General features: G+C 37.5%; 1 protein-coding gene across 5 annotated transcripts in view; it reads right to left on the minus strand.

The window, feature by feature from the left end:
* The window catches only part of GAREM1 (GRB2 associated regulator of MAPK1 subtype 1), a 200,386-nt gene that overhangs the window by 117,436 nt on the left and 61,020 nt on the right, over window positions 1-21,930 (minus strand). For all 5 annotated transcript variants that reach the window (XM_031658758.1, XM_031658757.1, XM_009192577.4 and 2 more), the window contains exon 2: window positions 10,737-10,877. In XM_031658758.1, the coding sequence (XP_031514618.1) occupies window positions 10,737-10,877 (141 nt within the window). The remainder of the gene's footprint in view (window positions 1-10,736; window positions 10,878-21,930) is intronic.

The raw sequence follows: 21,930 nt of genomic DNA on the forward strand, positions 1-21,930 counted from the left end.
TCTCTTTGAAAGAAGAATCCATTTCAGTTGGGTTAAAATTATTTATTGAGTCCTTAAACTATTCAAGGCTGTGTTAGATGCTGTATGAGATACGACTGTCCTCAAGGAGCCTTTAGTGGTGGGAGGAGTGAGAGCAAGATAAACAGTCATGGGTGCAAATTAATACACGGATTCTGAAGGGGCAGGATCTACATGGAGAGAAAGATTACGAAAAGCTTCTTGAAGAAGGTGGTAGTTGAGGCCGGATTTCACTATTCTTCTTGAGGAAGGTGGTGGTGGTTGGGGCAGGATTTCCTATTGGGTGGTAGCTATGATGTGGGAGCCCTCCAAGCAGGAGACACAGGAGGGAACAAGGCAGGGCAGAGCCTATCTGAGCAACACAAACAGCCTGGTGTGGTGAGTGCCTGCTGGGGTGTCTGCTGGAGAATGATGCGTGTAGTCAAAGGAGCGTTAGACCAGAGTTTATACTCACAAAGGAAACATTTCTGAAAACTCCTGGCTAGCTGCTAAAATAACAGAGCTGTACTTGAAAAAATTAATCTGACAGTAACACAGATGACTGACTGGAGGAGGAAAGGGAGGCACAGTCAGGGTAGGCTGGAAAGGAGGAGGAGTTTTGAAGGGAATTGTGTAGACGGAGAATCAACAAGAGTTGCTGCATAATCACTCTGTGGGTCAGGAGGAAAGGACCCTAGGTGGCTAGAGAACTGGGACTCCCACACAAGGTGACCGGTTCTATTAAAGGAAAAGAGTTGGGACTGTAAGGAAAAATATAATTGCCACTGAGAAACGTATGGGATATAGAAGGCATGAACACAGAAACGGAATCCTTCACATGTCTATGTGTCCACTGCATTTGGTTTACCTACAGTGATTTTTAACATCTAAAAAATAAAAGCTCTGTTTACTTTGCTTGTCTCACACTCACGCACTGGCTTGACTCACTATTAGGGACAAACCCTATGGTGTTCTGTAAACCAGTTCTAACATGTTGGAGGCACCATGCAATGTATACCTCACCAAAAATCAACACAGACATGTCTGAATCATCTACCGTCTTGCTCCAAATGTCAGAAAAGTTCACATGGTACACACAGTTTGTTGTTTTCCTGTTGCAGTACACTCAACAACTACAGAAATGGGTCAGGGTTAACAGAAAGCCAGCACACGACTTCCTTGGATAGTGACTCACAATGGCAAGTGATTCCAAGCTTAAAAAATGGAGCAGAGTGACTTCAATTCAGGAAGTTGTGCTAGCACTGCAATCAGTTTTGGAATCCATGAAGTCTGTTTTCCACAAATAGAAAAACCTCAAAGAAATTCCTAAAAAAGAACCTTTTAAAAGGTCACACTACTTCTTAGAGGTCCAAATCCAATATGGAAATCAAATTATGAAGTGAGACAAGCACTTTCCCACCTATGCTATAAACACTCCATTAACAGTGTGGTCACAGGCAGCTTGTTCAAACTTTCCACCTGATGTTACTCACATTATCTCATAAGTTAAATTATATTTGAACTGGAGTTAGCCCTTTCAAGTAACCAACTTTCCACTAAGTACCTAAATGTAAGTATAAATAAATGGAAAACAGTAGCCTAGGGGTTTTGGACCCCAGATGCCATCCCTGTTTTGTGCTATAATTTTCATGGGTTTTTTTTTTTTTTAATACTATACTTTGTTTGTAGATTCAGTAAATAATTTGCAAGGATTCTGAATAAACAGGCTGAAATGTGAAAATAGCAATCAAAAGACTCTAAAATTTTTAGAGCTTTACTGGCATTTATAGAGCAATCTAGAAAAGCCACATAGTATGTCACCAAATAATTCCGCAATGTATTTGCTCATATTCTCCCTTTCCATGTCTCTCATAAAGTTCTTATTTTAATAATTTTTTTAAAAGTTCCTTTCTTTCCAAGTTTTACATACACCAATCCAAACTTTTTCCCCTTTAATACTTAAATCACTACCATCAACTGGGTCAGCTGCTAGAAACCAGCCACAGCTGGGAGCAATCAGGTTTCCATACGAAGCCATGAGCCCGAAGCTTCTACCACATGGTGAAAACAACATCATTTCTTCCTGAATTCACCCTTCACTGTGTTGTTGCCACAAACATTTAACACTGGAACAAAACAACCCAGTGAAAGATGAATTTTCACTCCTAGAAAAATTAATTAAGACTATAAATAGGATTTAAAGATGGAGGCAGAGTGGTTTTGATAAAAATGCCACATAAGAGTTCAACTCTACAATTTATTTTGCCACTGGTGGTTGTGCTGAATCAATTTTTTCCTTTTTATTACAATAATTTCCAAACATATGGAAAATTCGGGTAATGAACACCCATATACCTTTTACCTAGATATAACAACTTGTTTGCCAGAGTCATCTATTTTTATGTCCACTTTTGCTCAAGCATTTTATAACCACATTTCACCCTTAAATAATTCAGTATGTCTCCCTAAAAAGTGAGGATATTTTCCATCATACTATAATACATTGACTACAAATAACAAACTCACAATAATTCCCTAATCATCTCATCATGAATACCATTCATATTCAAATTTCCTTGAGTTATTCTTAAGCAATGTGAAGTAGGACTAGAAAGCTACACTAAAGATTGGTGACAATCTTCAATCCATTTTTGCAGCAAAGACACACTTAGATAATCGCTTCATCTTTGTTTTGAGTTAAAATATGAGTGTGAATACCAATGTGTGAAAAATACATTCACCCTCTAACCACAAAAACTATGTTACAGCAGCTATGAAATTTAAGTAAAATGAAGTGCAGAGAGGAAGAGAATAACATTTTTGACTCTTGAGGAAAAAAATGGTAGAGACCATTTCCTAGACAGCAGGCTAATATACTACTTAATTACTTTCTCTTTTTTTCCTCTTCTGAATCATTTCCCTTAGTCTAGAAAGATTTCTCAGATTCCATTATTCTTAAAAATATGAAACACTGGAAAGCCGATTTCACTCCTACGTCCTCTTTCTTGGCTTCCCCTTTTTTTAAATAAAATTTTATATTTACTTTGCTCCCCCCAAATCAAATGTCATTGGTTTCCCTTTAATACAAAATATCTTTACAAAAATAGTTGATCCTTGCTTGCTGCCCTTTCACTCATTTTTAACTCTCTTTTGTAATCTAATTTTCCTCAGTTTCCTTACTTGAGACTGCCCTGTTGAACATCACCCAATTCCCTCTTCAACACTTAAAAGACTCTTTCCCCAGGCCTCCAGCCTCTGATCTGATCACCTCCCCAGGCCCAGCAGCTGTCCCCTCGGAGGCCCAAGGGGCTCCCCTGGAAGCTCTTCCTGGAAATTTACTGAGCAATGGGAATGTCACCTGTATGCAGATGACTTGTAAAAGTGAAAAAAGTCAAGACTTATATAGCTACTTAATTTTTTCCTAGAGTCAGAATACAAGTAGGGAGCTACTGTGAAAGGAAGAAAAATGAAAGCTTTACCCAGCTTCTCGGTTAATTCTAACGGATCTCTCCTCTCTAGGATGACTTCCAAGTAAAAGTGCCTCCTAGCACTTTCCAGGGAATAGTGGAGATGGGGGCAGGCTCTGAAGCCACATATCCTGGGTTCAAATCATACTTATTAACTGTGTATTACTACAAAAACTTAGCATCTCTAAACCTCAGTTTGTACTTGTATGAAATATAGATAATAGCAACCATTTCATGAGTTTGTTGTGAAAGTCATATGAAGAAATAAAAGTAAAATGCTGAGTTAACAAAGTGCCTAAGAAATGGTAAGCACTAAATAAATTTTAATTATTGTTAACGATAACCTAAAAATTAAATCATCAAAAATGGTTATTTTTTAGATCTATAACATTTTTTAATGGCAAGAATGGCTGAGATAAATGTTCCTCAGCATACTATATTAGTTCTGAGGACTTCTGAAAAGAAAGTTTGGTTATTTTCCATTTCATCACGTAAGCTTTATCCCATGTAACAGGGAAAGTACACCAGGCGTTGTTCAACACTAGTAGTTACTTTTATAAATGGATGATTCATGCTAATTAAACTTGCAACCCAGGAGAATAAAATTAGCTTGTTTCAACATTTCCTTTTGTTCAGTAATTACAATTCAAGGTTATGTTAGATGCCACATTACTATAATTTTGCCCAAGAGACAAACACTGCACATCCCACATTTTTAAAAACAGGCACTGCTGATATAAATCCAGGTGCTTGCTGAATAAGGGCCTTGAAAACTGCATAAGCAATTCTTACCCATCTTGTGCTCAAGTGTCACTTACTTCTGTACATATTACAACTAAGAGGGAAAGTACTGAGATCATTTTAGCTTGTTATAGATTCACCAGATTTGCAGGAGGATGAGAATTTAAAAATAGAAGCCAAACGTGGCTGGAGTTTATCTCAGATGCTTATGTTCAAGTAGCAATCTGTTCATCCATGATGACAGTATCTGTTCATCCATGATGACAGCACACTTGCCACGGAATGCTATAAATTTTCATAAACCCACTCAGAATTCCATTACTTTGCAAATCGGCAGGCCACTGATAGACAGACACCTCACATTCTGATCCATTTGGTTTCTCAAAGCTGTCTCTTGGTAGAGTTTTCTTTGTTGTCTTTCATGACAGAGGGGAGTGACAGGAGATACCATTTATTTTGTATTACTCACGTGCCAGCACTGTGCTGAGCCATTTACGCAAGTTAGATCTCTGAGAATCTGCACAACATTTTTCTACAGCAGATCTCCATTTTATAGAGTGGAGACCTGGAGCTCAGGACAGCAAATAAAATTCCAGAGAGAATGGCATATCTAGGCTTTCGTGGGGCTTGAGGTTTATATTCTTTTTTTTTTTTGTTTTAAAGTCACATTATGCATACTAAGTTAGGTTTCAGGCCCTAGAAAGGGTCAGCATAAACAAGGACCTCTGAGACACCAGCTTTAGTGGTAACCAACTGGGGATCTGCGTGACTGATCATGCTGAGCTGCAGAGACAAAAGGAATTTGATGAATAGATACATTAATTGTAGAATAAAAACCATTCAACTTTAGAAATTCCTGGCTAGAATTAAGTTGCTAGGTTTAAAAAATTTAATATTTGTTTTTGTTTAATAAGTCAGGGTAAAAGTGTGGGAAGAAGAGTTGGTGTGCATGTTGAGCTAGCAATGTCTGACACAGGTCCAGGCAGTTTGGAGTTAATGTTCTGAGTATACAGAATGCAGAAAAAAATCTGAGTTCTGTATTGTCCATTTCTTAGGAAAGGTTTGCCCCTTTGGTAGCAATGTGAAGTAGGAAAGTTCAGATTACATTTATCTGTGATGCCTTTTGAATACAATTTCTATGAATGTGGCACTCTCTTTTCTAAACACTGTCAATTTTTCTTAAGTGGGTTCTCTACTATTAGCAAAATACATGATGTTGACTGGACACATTCTCTCAGAATCAATTATTAGGTATACCAAAAAAACATCTTTTGTCTAAAACTTATTTTGCCAGAATAGGGAATGTCTTTATTTCCCCAAGGCACATCTAAATAATTTCAGAATTCAGAATAAGGAGATTCTTATCACCACCATTTCAGCATGAGGTTCTGATAAGAACTACGGAAGTCATAGTTATCTTTTTTCAAAGTTTTACGAAATTATTTTTCATATTAAGAATTTCATGAAAATCTCTGATGTAGCATATATCTTTAAAATGCTGAGTTTTATCACTTTCCAAAATATGCATGAATGGAGCTGTGGCCTATGGCTGCCCAGGCTGTGCACTGCCCAACTCCAAGGGACTGTCTTAACAAAGATCACAAAGCAAGGAGTACTACTTAGAATAGGAAAGTGTAAGAGCCTTGATCAAAGGAGCATACTGATTGAAAAGAATGGCTGCTACGTGTGCCAGAAAATAAGAACATGATTTAAAAAATGAAGGGGGTGTGTCACAGAGACACAGGTGTCAGCCTATACCCAAATGCAGAAACATAGGACTGTTTGAAGAAACAAGGACAGCAACATATCATAGTACACTGAATGGCATAAGAATCCACAAGTCCATGCTCATAATAGCAGGTAAGTAAAAAAATAAATAAATAGAAGAGAGAAAAAAAGCCTTTCCTTACAGGAGAATGACGGCTAACAAATACAATAAGGAATGACGGAGTTAAGTTAGAAAAGTACTGTTTTGCCACCTTCATAGTAAAAATGGAATCAGACAGTAATCATCAACAGCTACTTAAAAGGGGAGTGGTGGGGGGAGAAGATTTAGGGAAACAGCAAGAGAGTTGCAGAGTCTAAAAGTATGTACTCTCAAATTTCCCAGTAATGGTAATTATTGTAAGTGAATGGTAATTATACAGCAGAGAAACGGGACAATACATTAACGAAATGATCAAAACTAAGATCACCAATAAGGAGCAAAGGACATCCCTTGCCACTATCACAACACAGAGCAGATTAGCCAAGACTGCGTCGCCTCATCCAATCATGAGGACATGGGGAAACCCAAACTGAGGGTTGTTTTAGAAAATAATTTGCCTGTATTCTTTAAAAAATGTCTATATCATGAAACACAAAGACGGCTGAGGAACTTGTTCCAGATTAAAGGAGACTAAAGAGATACAAGAGCAAAATACTATAAGTGGTCCTAGACTGGATGTGGTCCTGGAGGGGAAAAAAAATACAGTAAGGTCTTATTGGGACAATCAACAAAACTGGAACATGGACAGTAGATTAAAGTATTAAATGTACTGAATTTGCTACCAGTGTTGTGGTTACATAAGAGGATATCCTTGTTCTTAGGAAATACACAGTGAAGTATTAGGGGGATGTATGCTGTCTACCCTCAAATAACCGAGAAAAAAATAAATAGCATGTTTGTCTGTATTTTTATGTGCATTTGGTGGGGAGGGAGGAGGGTAAGAATGATGAAAAACAAATGTGGCAAAATGATGCTAAAAATGGGTAAAACTGGGGAAATGGCACAAGGGAGTAAACTATACTACTGCAACTTCAAAATAAAATTACAAAAGCAAAACAAACAGCAGCAGCCCGAATAACATTGAGGGGTGTCAGTATTCAACTAGCTTGAATAAAGAGAAAAGTAATTTGACTTGTAATTAGTAGTGCAGGAGAAAGAATTAAATCCTTAGAAACATTTAGTTGCTAACATGATCATAATTATCACCATTAACATTTATGGAGGCTTACTAAGTGGTAAACACTTTGAAAGGTGTTTCTCTTTCCATCTTCACAATTACCCTAAGAGAAAGGCACTATAATTATCTTCACTTTATAGATGAGGAAACAAAGGTTTAAAGAGGTTTAGTAACTTGCCCAAAGTAATATAGACAAAAAATGGCAGAATGAGAAATCAAACTACGTCGTTTGATTACAAAGCTGGTGGGCTTTACTACTCTGTTAAACATTTTTAATTACTGTTTATTAACTGCCCTCAAAGAATGTGAGATTCATTTCAACCTAGAAGAAATTCTGAAAAATTGGTAACATATACATACATAAGGGTTTCCTCTAATTAAAAGTAGAGCACAAATAAGCTAGGGAGACATAAATGATTTTTGGTCTCCACAATGTATTATATGTTCTCTCTCTTCCAAGGGCTAAACCTGGCAATAAATAGATTCTTGGAAACAAAATGTATCTACTATAACCTTGAAATGATCAATCATATCAAGACTCATAGGTCTCCATTTTACACTGTAATCAAAACATACTCCCAGGCCAGGTGTGATGGCTCACACCTGTAATCCCAACATTTTGAAAGGCCAAGGCAGGTGGATGGCTTGAGACCTGGAGTTTGAGACCAGCAACAAAACAAGAACTGGTCTCTACAAAAAATTTAAAAGTTGGCTGGGCATGGTGCCAGGTACAAGCCTGTAGTGCCAGCTACTCAAGAGGCTGAGGTGGGAGGATCCCTTGAGCCCAGTAGTTCAGGGCTGCAGTGAACCATGATCACACCACTGCACTCTGGCCTGGGTGACAGAGTGAAACCTTGTTTCAAAACAAACAAACAAACAAAAAACACTTATAAAACCACACTGCCTTCTTATTTACCTGTTTGTAAGATTTTTTTTAAAAAAAACTACTAAATCACTAAATTTGTCTTTGTAAAGCAAGTTTCATGGTGCTATCTTAAGACATGAAACCCAAAACAAAATGATCAGCTGGAATCTATTTGTACCTCAAAACTTCTACTTAAACTTCTTGTTGAAAATTCAGGAAGACAGCTTAGAACATTTAGACACTCATGACCAACCATTCATTCTATTTTGATTAATGGCAAATGATCATGAACTATTTGGTCCTATTTCAAGCTCTTCTTTCTTTAATATATTTTCTCTCCTTTCTGTTGAATGACGTGATCTTCATGCCCATATTTCCTCTTAGTCTTGGCACCTCCATTTCATTTTTTAAAAATGTATCATTTGCAACACAATCTATCATCTTCCTTATGGATCAAAAGGAAGCTGCTCAACAATATCACATCTTTCTTCCCAATGGAAGCTGGATGGTTCTTTTAAAAAAAAGAAGTTCCAAACACCAAAATATTTACAAACATTTGTGGGTGTTTGAGGAAATCTTATCTCACATTGTGGATGCTCATTCTAGAACAATGGGTTCCCAACACTGGCTGTATATTTTAACCATGGGGGAGCTTTTTAAAATTCTGGTATCCAGCCAACACTCCAGACCAATTAACTTCTGCAGGTAGGACCCTACATCAGTCTTTTTAAAGCTCTCCAGGTGAATCTAATGTATAACCAAGTTTGAGATCCCTGAGTCGAACACCCATGGCCACAAAGAATTATCTTTTGAGTGCAGATCCAAAGGCTTCAGGTGTTTTTTATAATTGGTATAACTTGTGAAGGACTGTATAGTCCAACTGGTGAGTGCGCACACAGGAAAAGGTAACTGAATGAAGACTGAGGACGTGTGCTAAATGAATGGGACACATCAGGAGACCACGTGGGGCTGCGGAGGATGGCTGCACCCTCCTGATGAAATGATGAGCTGAGGGAGGCAACTCCAGCCAGTCAGAGACTGTGTAAAAGGAAAAGTGTCTAGTATGTTCAGGAAACAGTGAGATGACTAATGTAGCTAGAGTGGGAGGTTCACTCTTTGGAGTAGAAAAGATCAGTTTGGAGAAGTAGACTAGAACCAGCCTCTGGAAGGCATTCAACAAGTCAAAGAATCCAGTGGCAGGATGCAGTCTCTAAAGGGGTTTGAGGAAGTGATAAAGTGAGGGCACTCTTGGCAAGACTGATTTGACAGAGCTTTTCACAATGATTTTGGGGGAAAGACTAAAATGTAATTTCCTCATAGAAGAATACAGCAGATTAGGTAAAAGAATATAGGATGAAGCAACGTAGCAATTTACCTTTCTTTCCAGTTTTCCACAAAGAAACAGAATTTGGATTTGCTGAAAATAGCATGGATCTCACTGCTAGTAGGAACCACTCTGACGAGAGAACGGGTAGGGTAGGGGGTTTGTTTCATTCTCTGCCCCTATGAAAATTGCCCCATTTGCCTGAGTTACAATCTAACAGACGTAATGCTTTCTACAACTATACATTTCTCTCTTCTTCCATGAAGGCTATTCTTAGGGCTAGGAAATACAATTCTAGAGGACTAAGTTTTAGGCCAGAGAAATTTTTTTTTCTTATAATTTTTTTAAGTAAGGATTTTTGAGAAGCTAAGTAATCCTTGGGTTGTATCGGCAATTGAAGATTCCCAGGAATCAAAAATGGTACCAAACTATTCATTCATTCATTAAATATTCATCAAACAAATACCATTTGCTGTGTCTAGACAGTGGGAATACAGTAAGGTCCCTTTTCCAAATAATAACTCTCTGGGCATTGTAAAGGGGTTATTTGAGAACACAATGGCAGTCCAGGGCTACACAATTTACGGTTAGTTGATTAAGATATTCTGAACAGACTTGGAAAATACTGAACAATAATAGAGAAAAGACTAAGATCCTTTATATAATGTATTATAAGTGCCAGAAAAAGCATATGGTAACATAAGTTTTTTTTTTTTTAATTACATTTATAAGCTATCACTATTTAGAGCTTATTTAAGCCACTAGATGTATCCCAAGCTCCTAGAACAGTACTGGCACACAGAATATACTCAATAAACATCAGTTAAATGGCACTGTTGCATTGAGTCGAGTTCAAAGTGAGGTGAGAAGGCAGGTATTACCCTCATTTAACTAAAGCAGCGAAGGCATCTCAGTTGCCTGTAATCTAAATGCCTACTGAAAGGAGAGACGTATCCAGGTATATGAGCTACCAATCCAATACGTTTAAAATCAGACCACAGTGTTAATCTGTGACATGGAATCTTGTGAAATCTTCACAAAGTCATTCACAAAAGCAATGCTCAAACTGTATACGGGATTCCTCAGAGACATGACCCCCTGAAGCTCCCAGGTTGGCTACATGTATTGATTTTAATTCCAAGACAATAGAGGTGTTTTATTTGTAAAATTTCTATCTTATAAATACCTAATAAGAATCCCCATTTAACTACATGCATTAATTAGAAAGACTTCTAACAAAATGAATCTGAGCTTTCACTGATCGATAATCACACACAAATGTTTGCTTCTCTAAGTCATTCTACTTTCTAGTTTACAGACAATTCTCAGAGGAAAAGTTTAGCTATTCACATCCCCTTTGTCTCTCTGCCTCGTCTTGGCCCTTGGAGGAGTCTTACCTGCATAATGTACCGGAATCTCTATCTTTGGCCCAATGACATAGTGACCCTCCTCCAAGCTGTGGGCAGTAATGGTGGTCCACTGGCGGCAGGAATGAATCAGCAGGTAGTCATTTTCCCGCAGCCCTTCTACGCACTCTCCTAGGAAATATAATTTTATATGAGAAACTCAGAATTCATCATCTGCTTACTCCATACTTTGCAATAAAATTTCATTAGTTAAAACTTGACTAATGCAGAAGTTGATAGTTCATCCCAAGATGAGATAAAGTTTATCTCTGAATTGGTTTTTTTTTTTTAAAGGGTATTCCACACCAAGCTGACAACTGTACATAGAAGTCCATAAAAATGTTTCCCACTGATTTGCAAATAGTGGGAAATATCACTTATACCTAAATGATTATATTTTAATGATAATAAAACATTTATTAAGTGCCTAGGATACATTAGGTACTCTTTAGATGCTTTGCATATACTGTTTCATGTAATAAGATAACTTTAGGAGGTAGGTAAAAGGTAATGCTCCTTCTTTATAGGTGAGAAGAATCAAAGTTTGAAATGTTAACATGCCTAAAGCTCACAGATTTAATAAACTGAAATGCGAGGATTCAAAGCTAGGTCAGATGGATTGAAAGCTTATGATTTAATCACTACAATAAAGCTACAAAAATAAATAATCTTATCTCTGTTGAGAGAGTACTTTAAATGCTCACAGTTCCTTTTAAATTTTATGTTTGCCAATTTTCTCTGGCCTCCTACCAAACTTCTCAATCAATTAAAAATAATGATTTATAGCATACAAATGAAATTTCTTTTCATTTTAATATTTTCTGAAGTAAGTTTTCAGCATTTGAACTGACGACAAACTATTTCAAAAGAGAAACTCATTCCCTGAAACTTAAAAGATGTTTTTCTAGATGCTGAAATAATCCATCCCCTTAATCCCGGTTTAGTAATTTTAAGTGCTCAAAGAAAATACCTGAAAAGGCTAATTTTTTATATAGAAAACAGTCTTCCTTATTTTGACACTTACTATATTACAGTAATTAAGCTATTAGTGATTTAACTGTGTGTTTTGAAATGGCATTTGTAGATCTCTCAAAAATTATTAAAAGTTTCAGTACTTTTGCAATAAATAGAGGAGACTGTAATGATCAACTTGGCTATCCCAACCTAAACTATCTAATTTGATTCCAAAACAGTAATGCAACAACCTTTAAAACAGTCTTGGCCTGGCATAGCGACTCATGCCTATAATCCCAGCACTCCAGCTGAGAGGACTGCTTGAGTCCAGGAGTTTGAGACAGGCATGGGGAACAAGGCAAAACCCCATCTCTACAAAAAAAAAAAAAAAAAAAATTAGCCAGGTGTGGCAGTGCATATCTGTAGTCCCAGCTACTCAGGAGGCTGAGATGGGAGGATCGCTTGAGCCTGGGAGGTGGAAGCTACAGTGAGCTGAGATTGTGCCACTGCACTCCAGGCTGGGTAACAGAGCAAGATTCTGTCTTAAAAAATAAAAATAAAATAAAATGAAAAGATTAAAACAGTCTCAAAGCAGGAATACTTTATAGTACAAAATACAAAGAGTTAAAAACTTTATAAGAGGACAGGGAGAGAAAAGAAACAGATCTGGAAGTAGAGGTACATTAGCAGGAGGGGCAGAATCCAATTCATCAGGGGGGATTTTTCAAACCAGGCTCTGCTGTCCATCACCTCTTGAGAAGATGTGGCCTCCTTTTTTTCAGAAAGATACTGCCTGGGGGCCAGTGGTACTCATGAGCCCTTTGTATCCCTCAACCACCTTAGGGCAAGAAGGAAAAATCTAGAACTGCTGCTCCAAAGGAGAAATCATTGTAACCTGCTGCAGGAGTTACAAGCAGCAGGTTTAGAGTCCCACAGACCTGGTCTCAAGCGATGTTCTGCTACCCACCACGGTGTGGTCTTGGGCAGGAACCTCCTCCTGTCACCTGTGAGACAGGGTTCTTAATACAACAGGCCCTGCTGCACAGAGTGGATGTGGAGATGCACAGAGACAGTGAATGGAAAATGTGTAGCACCAGGTCTAGCAGGTATTAGCAGTGATCAGGACACATAAGGTATTAATTTTATGGTATGCTTTTTTCCCCCTAAAATGTAATGCTTCTATAAATACTGTAATTCAAGTTATATTAACCTTTAACGAATTAGGAAATGACCTTCAGAGGAGTCGAGAAACTTGTCCAAAGCTGCACAGCTTAGTAAGTGGCAGAAGCTGACTCTGGGGTCTCTCTCCATCTCTTTCCTGCTCTTCCAATGCCACAATGTCCCTTACCTTGAAAACCACTGACAATAATCCAAAGAACAGGGAGAAACTGACCTTTGGCTTCAAGTTTCATTCATTCCCTCAATCAATATGACAAGCACTGTTCCCAGTGCTAGGCACACACCAGTGAACAAACCCAAGATCACTGCCCTAGGGCACTTACTATCCAACAGGGAGAAAACAGCCAATACCAGTAACAAAAATAAGTAATTAAATGACAAATTAATTCGAAGGTGAGAGATGCTGGGTGGGGGAAGTAATGGGTAAGAGGATCAGGATTATCTAGAACAGGGGACAGTTCACACATTTATTTTTAACTATTCCAACAAACATTCATTCGTTATCCAACAAACATTTATTATTTTTTATGCAAATGGCAATGAGCAAGTGGGCAAAAATATAAAGAAGACTTGGTCCCTACATTCAAGAAGTCATTCTTGAGGGTGAGGTGGGTTCCTATGTAATTTTACATAAGAGAAGCCATGATGAGTGCTATGCAAGAGGAATAAGAAATGCAGAGCAGAGATCGGGATTCCAGCAGAGGAGATCAAGAAAAATGTGAAAGGGCAAATACAGCATGTGAGCTGCTCTTTCTCTGAAGAATGAGCTGGGCTTAGGTAAGAGAGAGGCAAAGGGGAACCACTGAAGGGTTTTGGATGAGAAGATGGCCAAAGCTCTGCTTTAGAAAAATTAATCTGGTGGAACTCTAAAAGGTGGATTGGAGAAGAGAGAAACCGGAGCCATGGGGTGTACGCAGAAAACCCAGAGGTAGAACACACTGCCATTCAGGGGGAAAAAAATGTTGTTTTCTGCAACTCAATTGTTGTATCATAAAAACTGTTTTAATTTTATCCCACAGTGGGCTCTAAAGAGGCAGCCAAGAAACAACTGCAGTCAAGTTAATCAAAATGAAAACGTAATGTTAAGTCCTACTGCTAGCTGGTGTAGTAAACACTCCAGTAAGAGGATTCAGACTGATTTTTAAAGCCATAAAGTAGTAAGAAACCAATGCCTATTTTTGAGCTTATGTATTTTTTTTTTATTTTAACTGAGCTGTGTGCCTGCTTTAGGCAAAATAAGTTACAGAAAAATTGTCCAGAAATAAAACTTAATATAATCACTTAAAATATCCCAGGGTAGGCCACTAATAGAGACATTACACTAAATGAATTCATAAAGTAAACAATTTTGTGACATAATTATTCTGTTGCTTAACTACTACATATAATGTACTAAAATTTACATATTTAACTCAATGATGTAGTAAGGAGAAGTCTAAAAGAACTGCATGTTAAATTCCAAAATATGTGAATGCCATCCTGAAATTTCCCCACATTTAACATGCTTCTGGGATATGCTTGGATTTTACTTGCCCCATTTGACCTTGATCCTTTCAACATTAAGTCTTACCTACCTGTTAAAATAATTTTTAACACTAGGATAACTAGAATCCATGAAACCTGCAAAGTTAGTCTGCTTAAAAAAAAAAAGGATTCAATTTCAAAATCCAAAATAAATATTTATAAGCTGGACATGCGCAAATGGGTAATTCTCTTTTCTGCTCCTTTGGCTTCTGGGCCAACAGATCTCCTGAGCCACCTTTCTGATCCCTGCTTGCTATTTTCTCTCAGTGCTTTCTCCTCGACATTTGCCATAACTGTAGGAGTTATTGAGGCTCCACCCCTTAGCCTGTTCACCCTGTCTCCTCTACAATCTTACATATTTCTAAAGAATTCAATTAGTTGCAGACAACTCCGAAATCCTTGTTAATACTAGTTGCTAACTTTTATTCTGAGTCCTATTCTGGACTTTATTTCCTACACATTTCTAACTAGATGTCCCTCTGCCTTTCATTAGGCATCATATATTCAATCACCACACACTTACTGAGGGCCAATTACGTTCTAGGACCTGGACACTTGGTAACAAACCATGTACCTGTGCTTGTGGAGTGGACCTTTTGGCTGGATTTTCAATCTTTTCTTTCTTTCTTTTTCTTTTATTGAGACAGAGTCTTGCTCTGTTCCCCAGGCTGAAGTACAGTGGTGTAATCTCGGCTCACTGCAACCTCTGTCTCCCAGCTTCAAGCGATTCTCGTGCCTTAGCCTCCCAAGTAGCTGGGATTACAGGCATGCACCACTATACCCAGCTAATTTTTGTATTTTTAGGTTTTACCATGTTGGCCAGGCTGGTCTCAAACTCGTGGCCTCAAGTGATCTGCCTGCTTCGGCCTCCCAAAGTGCTGTGATTACAGGAGTGAGCCACTGTGCCCGGTCTCAATCTTTTTACTCTCCTAATGTATTTAAATATTGTTGCAGATAACATTTTTAAAAATGAAATTGTAGTACTACTCACATGCCTTCAACAGTTCCATTCATACAGAATGAGGCCCTGAGTCCAATACTCAAGGTCCCCATGATTTATTTCTAATAGTTTACCATCTTATGTTACCCCCTCCCGCTCCCAACCTACACAAAACCCAAAGGGACTGTTCCCTGCTTACATACATGCTGTATTCTCACTTATATGAGCCCTCTGCTCACTTCAGTTTCCGTGCCTTGGCCTTTATCTCTCAATCCTTACTTACCCAGTTCCTCACCCTAACTCAAGTGCTACCTTTGTGAATGTCTTCCTGATCCTAATCTTTCTTTGTTTTTGTTTTGAGCCAGGTTCTCGCTCTGCTGCCTAGTCTGGCGTGAAGTGGTCCAATCACAACTCACTGCAGCGTCAACTTCTCAGGCTCAAGTGATCCTCCTGCCTCAGCCTCCCAAAGTGCTGGGATTACAAGTGTGAGCCACTGAGCCCAGCCCTGGTCCTAATCCTACTCATTTAAACTGCACTGATTTTATAGCTTTGCTTACAGTCTATGCTGAATTTATAAGTTTATTTTAAAGCTATGAGTACACAAATCTTAGATCAACTTTTTAATGTTTATGTATTAATATTTAAATGCCAACACAATAAAAATAACTTAACCTGTAGAAATTACAAGCATTTTTTTCCCTTTTAAAACTGGTCTATACATTCACCAACTTTGAGAAACATGGTTGTAGGGAATAAGGAACAAAGGTATGCAGGACCATAACATGCTGTTAATCTTAATTTAGAATATTTCTCCCTGGACACTGAATCTTATTTTTTTATGCTGATTGTAAGTATTTTAGCTTTGTCCAAATTGTCATTACCTTCCTTACTGTTGAATGTATCTGAATTACCGCATAACTATAATGCCTTTATGAATTAAAGCACCCTTCTGAATTACTTAAGATGGTTGTGAATCAATGTAAGTAGTTATGTAACATCTGTCACAGCAGAACCCAAATCTCTATTAAATGCTTTTTTATTTTTAAACATGAAGAGGAAAGACATTCGGATGACTAAATATAATATGCTGATAATAAACTTGTTAGCTTAACTACTGATGAGTTTTCTTTTAAGGTTGGGATGAATCCAGAGAACAAAACAGACACATGCTCATGTTGGGTTTTTGGGTTTGTTTCTTGCCATTCTTATGTTGCACAAAACAAACCCCAGTTGACAGAACAAAGAAAAGGCAAGTATACGTGATTTTAGTTAACTCTGTAAGTTGTGTGCTCGTACATTAAGGTTTTTTTTTTTTTTTCACATTTGTGTTTCTTTGTACTTAGAGTATTGTATTTCGCATAAGAGTAACCGGCTTGGTAAACCATCTGAAGCTGTATCCCTGCAAAAAGCATGCACGTTTAATCCTTTCAACTCCAAAATACCTAACTTTGCAAATATATAATCTTATATGACAGATTAATTTTCTTTTTAAAGTATGTTTTTATTCCTCATTAGCCTGATTTTTTTCTCAGCACTGTGGTAGAGCCTAGTCTATAGTAGTGGACATTTAAATAGTTGTTGACTAATATGGCTCCACTGAAATAATCTGGTTTGTTAGTACATATATAATAAGAATCAAGTTCAGATTGGCTGAACTTGATATTGTTTTTATCTGTCACGGACATAAACTGTTCCTTACGTCTTAGCTAGATCTATTAAACAATGAATAATTTAATAAGTTCTATGATTTCTGTCTTGGCACTTATTATAAATCTAATTTAACAGTTGTGTATTATTTTACCAACATCAAAAGGAAAGCTATTCAAGTTATAATACTGTACTTATTCTTCCTCTTTTAATAAATAGTGTGGCATAATTTTAATTATGTTTACTTGTCCTTTTCACATAGAAAGGAAACTTACTGAGTCAAATACCCAAACCACTGTACTTCTCTTACAATTTTTTTTTTTTTTTTTTTTTTTTGAGACAGAGTCTTGCTCTATCACCCAGGCTGGAGTGCAGTGGTGCGATCTTGGCTCATTGCAACCTCCGCCTCCCAGGTTCAAGTGATTCTCCTTCCTCAGCCTCCTGAGTAGCTGGGATTACAGGCGTACACCATCATGTCTGGCTAATTTTTGTACTTTTAGTAGAGATGGGGTTTTGTCATGCTGGCCAGGTTGGTCTCGAACTCCTGACCTCAAGTGATCCGCACACCTTCGCCTCCCAAAATGCTGGGATTACAGGCTTGGGTCACCAATCCCGGCCTTCTCTTAACAATTTAAACGTTTTTCAAAATACCTTCAATGGAAGGGGCTGACTACCAAGTAAGAGTCCTCTTCCTTCCAGGTGCACAGTAGACCACAATCCCTAACTGCCCTTGCAGTTAAGTGTGCCATGTCACTGAGTTCTAGCCAATGATGTGTGAATAGAAATGACATTTCCTACTTCCTGTCCTGGCCTTACCCATGAAAGCTGCTCATAAGCTATTCTCTGTGCTCTTTTCTGGACCAATGGCTAAATACTGATTCTCAGGAATACCTTGGAACAAAGTGAAGATAGCACAGCTGCAAGCAGGCCGGTTTTCTCAATTCATATGTATTCAAACAAACCACCTACCTATGCCCTGACCGGTCACATACTGAGTTGTTATGTGAGAAATACCATTCTACTGTGATATTATGCCTGTGATGTGTTACAGTTTTTCTTTTTGGTTAGAGCAGCTAGCCTACCCAAACTAAAACATCTATATACATAACCCTCAACACCAGCAGTCTTCTGATTCTAATAATCACTAAAGTTTTATTACACAGGCTGTTCTTTCTAACTATTCTTCACACATACAAACTTACCTTCACCTTGCAAAGGTAGCTTAGATTAAAAAATGCCATTCCTCATTCTTTTAGTTACATTTGATTCTATAAACTGAGGGATATAATTAAACACTATTTAATTAGCGTCTTCAAACATTATTTTTTATTTTTCTTTTTTGTAGAGACGGGGTTTCACCACGTTGCCCAAGCTGGTCTCAAACTCCTGGACTCAAGCAATCCACCCACCTTAACCTCTCAAAGTGCTGGGATTACAAGCATTAGCCACCGCGCCCAGCCTAGCATCCTCACACATTTAAAACAAATGATGTCTTAGTTGTTTTCCTGTCTTATAAACAAACAAGAACTGTTTACTGTGAGAATACAACATGACATTCTGGTAGTATTTCTCTGTCCCGATGGACTATAATCAAATTACATGATGAGTAAAGAAACGGTATGTGGTGGGGGGAAAGACGTGAAATCATAGAAAACTGCTATAAAACAATGAAAGAACAATCATGAAATCAAAAAATGAAAATGTTGTCTGCGAAAAGGCAGCAAGGTGTTCCAAACAGAAAGTCAAAAAAGAGGAGGAGAACTCTGAAAGACATAACTAACTGGCAACTAACTTTTAAGAGGGAGAAATGATAAAGTGATAAGGAAGGATGTGGTTATAGGACATCACTGAAGTATAGGTAATAAATGAAGTCAATGGAAACTGATCAAACCAAAATGTCTTCAGTGGGAAAAGAAAGCTCTTGCAACAAGAGAAGAAACTGCTTTTAGCCCAATGGTTGAGGTATTATAAGAAAGTATAAGACTGAAGAGGAAGGAACAGACACTGGTATCAATCAAATAAAACTATCTGAAGCCACCTGATGATAAAAGCTTCCTGCAAAGCATGGTATGGATTTTAAAAAGACAAAGTTTCTGGACAGATACCAGGAATGTAAAAGAAAATCAGTGTCCTAAATCTGAGCAGCCACAATGAATAATTTTATTACTATGCTAAAAGTCACCTCTAACATTCAGCTATCCCAAATGATCCTCCAACACTATGCAAGTGCCTATGTTTCTACTCTCATTCACTTCAACAATGCAGCGCATTACTGGGTGCTGTTATTTTGTGGATACTAAGACACGTGGTGCTCTGGAAAAACAACCACTATAGACAACAACAGTGGCACTTGAGTTTAGTTGCTGTCCTGTTCTAATCATGTGTACAAATGAGAACACAGTTGCTTGTCTCAGGGCCAATGGTCCCTGTGTGTCAGAAGGATCGGCAGCCTTAAGGAAGACGGTGACAGTGGTTCTGAGTGGAGGCTGCAGTGAGACGAGATCTCACCATTGCACTCCAGCCTGGGCAACAAGAGTGAAACTCTGTCTCAAAAACAAACAAACAAAACCCTAAAACCAATAGATTCCTTAGGATTTTCTGTATGCAAATTCATGTCATCTCTGAAAAGACACAGTCTTACTTCTCCTTTTCCAAACTGGATGCCATGTTTTTTCTTCTACTTGCCTAATAGCCCTAGCTAGAATCTCCAGTACAATGCTGAACATAAGTGGCAACAAAGATCTATCTTTAAAGAGAATGGGCCCTTCTTTTCCCTCTTTATTCTTTCTGACAGATGGAATGTAGATGACATTACTAGAGTGGCAGCGACCATCTCAGATCTTAAAGGGAAGTTAGGACTGGAATTGAGGCCAAGAAATAGCAACAACTGAGAAAACTGAGATGACTGGGTCCCTGTCATCCTGAGCAACATCCACCTCAGATCTCCTAGCTAGACTTCACTTTGGGTCTCTGTGATTTGAGTCCAAGCTGAAATTGATGCACAGGAGCATTTAAATAAAGTTTAAATATTGCAATGCCTGCATGACTCAATCAAAATATATGAACTACTTCCAACACACAAAAGTGGAGTTTTGTCTTTTTTTTAAAAAAAAAAAAAAAACCAACTTTACTAAAGGTGTCAATCTAAGGAAGTACTGTCTAAGCCTGGTTCTAGATTGTAAATTTTGAACAAGGTTTGGTATCTATTTTTTTTCAACTTCAAAATAATTCCATTGGGTTTACAGTATTTATCAACATTATGCTTCTAAATATATTCTTTCAAGCTTCCTAACTAGTTTCTGATTGTAGAGGCTGTATTACTTTTGCTAACTCTAGATTACTTCAGAAAGCCAAGATTACCCTAAAATCACTAAAAATATTGTCACACCTTTAATAAAAAAAAACTCCTTACTTGTGTCTATTTACAAAAAAGAGGTATTTGTTAACTCACAATTTGAATGGTTAAATTCGTATATATTATATGCTTTGATTCTAAGTTATTGATAAACTAAGTCAGGGGCATAAGTCTAAATGGGGTGATATCAAGTATCCCCAATGCAGAGAGAAAAACAATGAGTGCTTTTATATTAATGGCAAAAAAATTGTGAGGAATACAGATGAAACATCTGTCCTGGAATTAACCATCAGCAGGAGAACTTCACGTCAGCATTAATACCTGACTGATATCAAACAGTGAGTACAACACAAATGGAAAGCCACTGCACAGACTGTGGCTTCTGTACCCATTTGACCATTGTTAAGACTAAATACCCAGTAACCAACTCTCAATCCCTTCTCTTGTACCTTAGGCCTTAAACATGCAGCACAGAAATTCTAGTGCGACTCATGATTAGGAGCTCCCTGTTTTCTGAAAATGTCCAAAAATTTAAAAGTAAGCAACTTAACTTTTGGAAGCAGAATCTATATGCCAATCAAATCAGAAAGGTTTTTTCCTTTGAATCCCTCAGAATATTTTTGTTCTGGGAAAACATTCTGATTAAGTTAAGCTATGTATCTGCTGTCATATAATGTTGACTAATCTAAAAGTGACTTCTAATTCCTATATTTACTAGAAGTATAAAATGTTTAGAAAAGTAATGACATAATAAGTGCTAAAGATGCACTTAAGTCCCCATAGCACCTATCTTTCCTTGGGGTGTACACCATGAAACAAGCAGAAACTCTCATCTCCCCAATTAGCCTATCAGCTCTTTAGACTCAACATCATCTATTTTTCTGCTGTTTGCATTCCACAAGACCACTAGGCAATAGAGCAGATGTGTAAAAACTGCTTTCTACATGAACTATCTTAGGTATAAATTGGTGAATGTTCATATCAAATACATCTAAATATAAATTAAGCACTCAGATTTTAAACATTTAAGCCCCTCAAAGAAAGCAGAATATATACGAAAACTTTTTTCAAGTATTTTCTATTGATATCTTCCTACCTTAAACATCAACAAAGCTACATTAAAATCCCATTTTTGGGTGAGTACTTTATTCAAAGGCCCAAAGACTATAAACTTGAACTCCAAGCAAGTGAAAGAATTTTGTTTCTACATTTTACAGTTTACTGTGAAGTCCCAGCAAGAAAAGAAGAAAATCGAGATTAATCTAGACAAAGCAATATGTGGTAATTAAGTCAAAGAACTTCAAGGTGAAATCTAAGCAAAAAGGAATGCATGATACAAAAGAGAAAAAAAGATTAGGGATATATTATTACCTCTTTTCAAATGAACCCTTGGACAAAAGACTCCTTTCTCAACAGTAGAATGACCAGAAATTATATATAATAGACTCCTGCTGTATGAAACAGAAGTATGCCTTAATTCAAATCTGAAATTTTACACCCTGAAATACTGAACTGTAACTAATATTTAAAAGATAAGATTTCTACACCAAGCAACTTTCAGAAAAACAGATGAGCAACTGTAGTAC

The sequence above is a fragment of the Papio anubis genome, chromosome 19, assembly GCF_008728515.1.
Source record: "Papio anubis isolate 15944 chromosome 19, Panubis1.0, whole genome shotgun sequence".
Taxonomy (NCBI): Eukaryota; Metazoa; Chordata; class Mammalia; order Primates; family Cercopithecidae; genus Papio; species Papio anubis.